This window comes from Triticum urartu, chromosome 6 (assembly GCF_003073215.2).
Source record: "Triticum urartu cultivar G1812 chromosome 6, Tu2.1, whole genome shotgun sequence".
Classification (NCBI taxonomy): Eukaryota; Viridiplantae; Streptophyta; class Magnoliopsida; order Poales; family Poaceae; genus Triticum; species Triticum urartu.
The window spans coordinates 1,373,345-1,379,905 of NC_053027.1; the positions used below are offsets into that span (position 1 = coordinate 1,373,345).

Genomic DNA, 6,561 nt, shown 5'->3' on the forward strand with positions numbered 1-6,561 from the left:
CCAATATGCCTAGATTGATGTAAATTGTTGCCTAGATTGATATAAGTTGTTACATTCACAGGCTATCTTCATGCAAACAGAGTTAGGCATTAACTGATGCAAGCTGGCTCTTCCAGATGGCATCTACTCTGTTTTCAGTGGTGGAAAAAATATATCTTCACAACTATATTGAGCCTTGAGCGTGTTCTGTAGACTGTAGTCCTTTCTTCAAAATTTTTTAAAGCTGGATGTGATACTGGATGGTCTGAATTATCGGCTGTCTAGGTTTTTTCTGCCCTGAGAATAGATCACAAACTGTACCTGCATATTTAATAATTTTTGTGCACATTATGTTTTGCTTCCATGGTTTGTATGCTTTTGAACTATTCCTGTCTTCATTTAGGCATGGATGTGGTTCGCAACTCAGTACTTTATTTCGTTGTCCACAATATTGGCTGATAAATCAGTTAAGTGCCTGATTAATGCCTACTTGGTGGGTCACTGAGTATCTGATTAACTGATTTATTGGCCGATTAACTGCCGTTCACCTATTAATCCCCTACTCACCAGCCGATCAACAGCTAACGATTTCCTTAATATTGTCTTATTTTGCTATCTGTTAGCATACACGATGACAACGAAATTATGTCTTAATTTTTGTTCTCTATGAAATCCAGCCTATTCATATATGGTAGTTGATTGATTGATTTGCTGTATTGCTCAAGAGCTTTAGATAATGGACCATTTATTCATAGTTAATCATGTATTTGAGCTATTAAGAATTTATTTAGGATCTTACTTCAAGACATTTCGTGTCACAGGCCACTGTGGTTGTCTTGAAAGATTGTCCTCCCGCTGTATTAGCAATCTCTTAAATATGCGGGATTTTTCAAATCTGCGGGCATGCTGCAGGAACTCCTCATGAGAAGTAAGCACCCCTTTGGCTAGGTACTGGTTCTCTTATGCATTGAAGTTTATGCCCTTATTTTGTCAGACTTTGGTATATAATCGGGAGCACTTGGTGCCGTGCGAGAGAAACTCCTAGTAGTCCAATTCTATCTGGAGAGATTTTCATTTCTTAATGCCTCAGATCACTGTTAAGAACAATTGAAAGACATGGTTCGAAGCAATGATCACATGACAAGATTGCACCATCAATGTAGTTTACAAATTTTGCCATTGCTCTTGTATGCTCCCACACGCCGTAGCATGACATAACAGGGGACCCCTAAATTCATTAACCTTTCCTCTCCAATATATGGACGTAGTACATTCTTCATGAGATAATTAAAAGACTGGTGCTGTTGTATGCAATGCGAAGACCAGGCAGATGATCCCAATACGAAAGCCAAAGCTCTGCTATTCGGTCATTGCATCCAGACAAAATCAACAAGGCTCTCTGGTCTTTGCTCCAACATCCAACAGTTGGACCAGAGTATTATTAACTATCTGCCAGTGTTTGCCAACCTTTATAGCTTTGTTGAGTACTGCTGTCATTTTCGGTCTCTAGTAATGTAATGTAATAATTACATTACTAAAAAAATCCACTTAGCTGTAAACAGATGGGTAAAAGCTGGAACATGAGAGGTATGTAGTGATTTTTTTTTCTGAAAATAAAAGGTATCCAAAGAAACTATGTCTAACCAGTCAAATCAAGTAGGGCATTCAAATGATAAGAAAAAACAATCTAGAAAATAATCAAAAGTTGCAGTTTTCAGATGAGGAAGGACGAAAGAGATAATAAATGAGAGCTGTAAAGAGAAGGAAGGGTAGCCGTCCATTGCCATCCATGGCCATGGACTTGCAATCCAACTCCCCTATATATACGACACCTACTAACCCCAATCTCCATCCATTCACTCCCTGTCCTCTCCTCTCCTCGCTTAGCTTTCTTCCTCCTTGGTAGCTCTAGTCTCCTTGGTGTGGGTAGCCATGGCGGCCCCGATGTTGAACCAGCTCAACACCCTCGTGGCCAACATGTTCGCCGCGGTAAAGCTATTTACTATTTTGGTGCCAATTATGCGGAAATTCATTTAGGTGGATAGGTAACGCGATATTTGTCGGGGAATTTGATGGTTTTGTTTTGTCTTTATTTGGTGGCTAGGGTTTGCTGGACGATCAGTTCCAGGAGCTGCAGATGCTACAGGAAGGGAGCGCCCCAGACTTCATCGTCAAGGTTGTCACACTCTTCTGCGAGGACGGCGAGCGTATCATCGGCGAGATCGCCAAGCTGCTGTACACAAGCTTCCTTTCCTTTGCTCGCCCGCCCGTGTTGTGTGATCCAACCATTAGTGTAGAGTGGTTAGTTTGATTTTTAGCTTGGGGATATGGTTGCTGTTTTTTCAGAGACAAGCCATGTGTGGACTATGACAAGGTGAGCGGTTTTGTGCTTGAGCTCAAGGGAAGCAGTGCATGGTGAGCTCTTTTCTTCTTCTTTCATGTCCTCTTTGTATGTGATTGTGCAACAGTATAGGAATCGTGATTGTTTCGGTTCTTGACGTGCAAATTAGGTGTTTAGCTCCCTGCTCGATACATGGTAAGGTGTCCAATCATCTTGGGGGAGAATTACGGTCTGTTTCATCATTGTAGTGTTTTATGTCGTAGATCTGACAAGGATGGTCCATTTCCTGCATTGGTTGGACGACTCAACAGTATATATTGATGTTCTTTCGTATTAGTGCCACTTCTGGTCGATATGTGGAGGGCTGAGATCTGTTAGGCATGTTGCAGTGATTTACCATATAGATCCGACAAAAATTATCCGTCCCATACACATTGGGCAGCTCAACAAGTAGATCTTCCCATTTATTTGGGGAGAGGTGACATCCATTTGGCCGTTATACTCATTTAGATTTAGATACGACGAACAACTTTGTCGTCGTACTGTTTTGTGATTTAGATACGACAAGCCGATTGGCCATTGTATTGTTTTATGATCTGCATTCCAGAAACAGTTTGTCTGTTATATTGTTTTATGATTTAGGTCAGACAAACAATTAGGCCATTGTACTGTTGTGTGATATGCATCCGACAAACTGTTTGGCCATTATACTACTATATTATTTAGATCTGACAAATTGTTTGGCCGTTGTTACCGTTTGATGATTTGGATCAGACAAATATGATCTGCTTCCCATGAACCAGACAGCTCAATGAGTACTGTGGTAAGTGGTCCAGCCGATTAAAAAAAATCCATTCAGTCATTGTCATGATCCGACATCGATAAAAAAACATCATATGTTCCACACACATCAAAAGGCTCAAAGAATCACTTCATCTCCTTTTTAAAGTGCGGGCTCCTATAATTAATTTGGGTAGGATTATCATACTGTATTTTATCGTCACATCATTCCATGACATAGATCAGAGAAACATGTTTGTTCAGCCATTGTCATGTTTAATAATTTAGATCTGTCAAATATTATATGTTCCGCACACATCAAGCGGCTCAAAGAGTAGCACTTCACATCGTGGGTCTCTTATAATTAATTTGGTGAGGATTATCATGCTCTCTTTTATCGTCACAACATTCCGTGACATAGATCAGAGAAACATGTTTCGCTGCATTCACATTACTTGGATGGTTTTGTACACTCGAGTTATCTTATATATTCAGGTCAATTGATCCCATTCGAACTAGTTGATAGTTTTGCAAGGTTAGCCTTTGTGTGATTATTAATATACATCAATAGTATTATCCTTAGAAACTAATATTATTATGCCCAAACTGTTCCCTTGCCTAATCAAGTTAAAGTCCATGTATGTTTTTGGTCTATACATGTGATTCTTATGGAATCAGAGGAGTAAGCCAATGAGTCACTACCGCTTTACTCGTAAAATATCTAGCTTATTCAAAGTCATTTATCGTGGATTAGCACTTTCATTAGAGAAACTATACATATTTTCTATTGGATGGATTAATGTTTCATATTGCATATGCTCTGGTGAAATAAATTGCTTTGCTTACACTGGGCTTTCATAGTTGTATTTAGTTGACCTCTTAACTCAGGTATAGATAATCATAGTGCTACATCTATTCGCTTAGGATTCTGAAGTGAAGAGATAGAACTGCAATTTTCATTTTCATTCATTAAAGCGGTTTTTGTGGGTCTTTCTGATTGTATGCTATTGCATATTGCAGTATTGGTGCTCAGAGAGTGAAGAACAGCTGCATTCAGTTCCATCAGTGTTGTCAGGAGAAGAGCAGAGATGGGTTAGTACCTTGTATCATTATGTCACACTATGGTATTTTTGTTCATTGTGTTACTGAAATCTCCATACTGAATGTGATGGCCTAGTGTGCTCTACTCATCTACTGTAACATATTTCCATATTTATTAGTGTTAGTATATTTTGATGCAATTGCATGTTCATTGCCTTTGTAAACTACTCATTTTATTCAGCCTGTATAGAGACACAGATTTGGGTGACTCCACTGAGCTTGTTGGGTTAGGAATATAACTGCGCTAGTACAATTTTCTAGTTAATCATATCCTAATGTTGTATTAAATGTAGGAACACTATTCCATGAATATTTAGAAACAAAAAATTGAAGCGATAAGCTGGGTTCTCTTTACAACAGTGACGGCAATGCCCAATTATCATAGCGTTTAGAGCTATAAAAGGGAAACTAAGTTTTGTCTTCTTCTCTGAATATTGCACATCTATACAATAAATAAACATATAACTTGTTGATGTTTCAGTCTTCCAATTGAAGCGATAAGCTGGGTTCTCTTTACAACAGTGACGGCAATGCCCCAATTATCATAGCGTTTAGAGCTATAAAAGGGAAACTAAGTTTTGTCTTCTTCTCTGAATATTGCACATCTATACAATAAATAAACATATAACTTGTTGATGTTTCAGTCTTCCAATTGATGTTACAAGCACCTTTTTACATGTAAGTTTTCAAAATAAAGGTGTCATTCTTTGTTAGAGTTACCCCTTGTCTCTGTTAGATTATTGTCTATGGACGCAAGTGTATATCTTGTTAAGCAAGTATGTCCAGGACCTCCAGGGTGATATTCATAAGACCTCTAAATAAGCTGTTACGATAATTCTACCAGAGGAAAAAAAAACTATGGAGGCAAATTGTAATGGGATGAGCATTTTTGGTAGTTTTTAATTATTATCATGTTTTTTTCATGAGCTGCTAATTATTAACACGTTTCTTTCGTGAGCTGCAAATGGGAAGGAGTTTCACAAGTTACTGGACTGTTTTCCTTGTAGGTGCCTGAACTCACTGGATTCTGTGAGGAACGATTTCTATGATGTGTGCAGCATGTTCATGCCACATGCTTCAGGTACTACTTTTAAAAAACTCGTCTTAAACTCTTTGTAGCATTACAGTAGTAAAACTGGAATGCGAAGGAGACACTTCTTATCCTAAAGTTTGCTTGATGTGAAAAACATTGAACCAAACAAATGAAAAGCTTGTTAATGAGATGAATGTAGTATTTGCAGTGCTAAAGTGTACTCAGAGAGTCAGAGGTACTAAGTTGTCTAGAGTAGTGTTTGGGACTACTGGAAATCTCAGTTGAAAACCTCTGTTGATAGATAACTGGTTTGCATATCTTTTATATATGAATATTAGCTTCAATGTAGCTCGAAAGGTCACTATAGTTTTGCATCAACCTATCACATCATTGATATTTGATACACTTCATGTCTTGCTTCATTGTCTGGATGATGGACATCCTTGCAAATACTCTGCGTTTAATTGTTTGGGCTGTAGTTCTTAGTAAAACTCATTTTCTTATATTGCAAGCATTTCTTAATGGGCTACGCAACTAACCTGTTGTTCTGTTTCTGGTGCAGCTGAGCCAGCAGGTCCAGGCCTTAATCCTTAACTCTAGACTTGAGCGATAAAGCTGGAGCTGCATGTTCTGATGGCACAACACCTTTGAAGTCCTAGAACATGCTCAACCTAGCTTATATAGCTTGGAGTCATTTGCTTATGTGGGGTCTGTAGCTGTCTGGTGGCAAGCTAATCATCTACTAGTATCGATGTCTTTGTTATCATCCGTAGTTTCGTTTGGAATTCTGAGTGGTCAAATAAAAAATTCAGCTGTAGCTGTTTTGTGGATTATTGGTGGTTAATATGGTGTCTTAGTTCTAGTCGGTTTGTTGTTCGTAGAAATGCAGCTGCAGTGTAATCTTTACAATATTGTGCCTCGTCGATCGGTGTACCGACTGTTGTGGTACATTGTGGAGAACAGATTTGATCTATCTATTTTATTTCATATTATTAAGACGAGGCAAACAAGTCACCACCTTTCATCAACTAAATAATTTCCTCTGCACATTATACAGTATATACAATTATAGCGGATGATGTTTAAAGCCGATAAAAACTAAACATAACAAGTGTGCGAATGTCTGCATTAGAATGGGAACAATGGAAGTTGATCCAAACTAATCATACATTCTTACCAACCTACTAACTCAAGCAGCTAAGCGTGCATTTTGTAATGGTTGGAGCCTCAACTTCTGAACATCTGTTGCTTTAACAGGAAGATATCCTACTCTCGGTGGGGCAGCATATGCCTCGGATCTGACTGAATGGATGTTAGCTGGAGCAAC

At 38.5% G+C, this 6,561-nt stretch overlaps 1 protein-coding gene across 1 annotated transcript; it reads left to right on the plus strand.

The window, feature by feature from the left end:
* Positions 1-1,881: 1,881 nt before the first annotated feature.
* LOC125515826 (histidine-containing phosphotransfer protein 1-like) lies at positions 1,882-6,236 on the plus strand. Its single transcript, XM_048681326.1, has 6 exons — positions 1,882-1,968; positions 2,084-2,214; positions 2,326-2,394; positions 4,121-4,192; positions 5,209-5,282; positions 5,797-6,236. The coding sequence occupies exons 1-6, from the start codon at positions 1,912-1,914 to the stop codon at positions 5,826-5,828; spliced, it is 435 nt and encodes a 144-aa protein (XP_048537283.1). The 5' UTR covers positions 1,882-1,911; the 3' UTR covers positions 5,829-6,236.
* The last annotated feature ends 325 nt before the right edge of the window (positions 6,237-6,561 follow it).

What these genes read in the sequence shown, in the direction of transcription:
- LOC125515826 (XM_048681326.1), top strand. Translation starts at nt 1,912, where the DNA reads ATGGCGGCCCCGATGTTGAACCAGCTCAACACCCTCGTGGCCAACATG. An exon ending in GGCGAGATCGCCAAGCTGCT is followed by an intron (nt 2,215 to 2,325) that starts GTACACAAGCTT and finishes CTGTTTTTTCAG; the next exon opens with AGACAAGCCATGTGTGGACT. An exon ending in CTCAAGGGAAGCAGTGCATG is followed by an intron (nt 2,395 to 4,120) that starts GTGAGCTCTTTT and finishes TGCATATTGCAG; the next exon opens with TATTGGTGCTCAGAGAGTGA.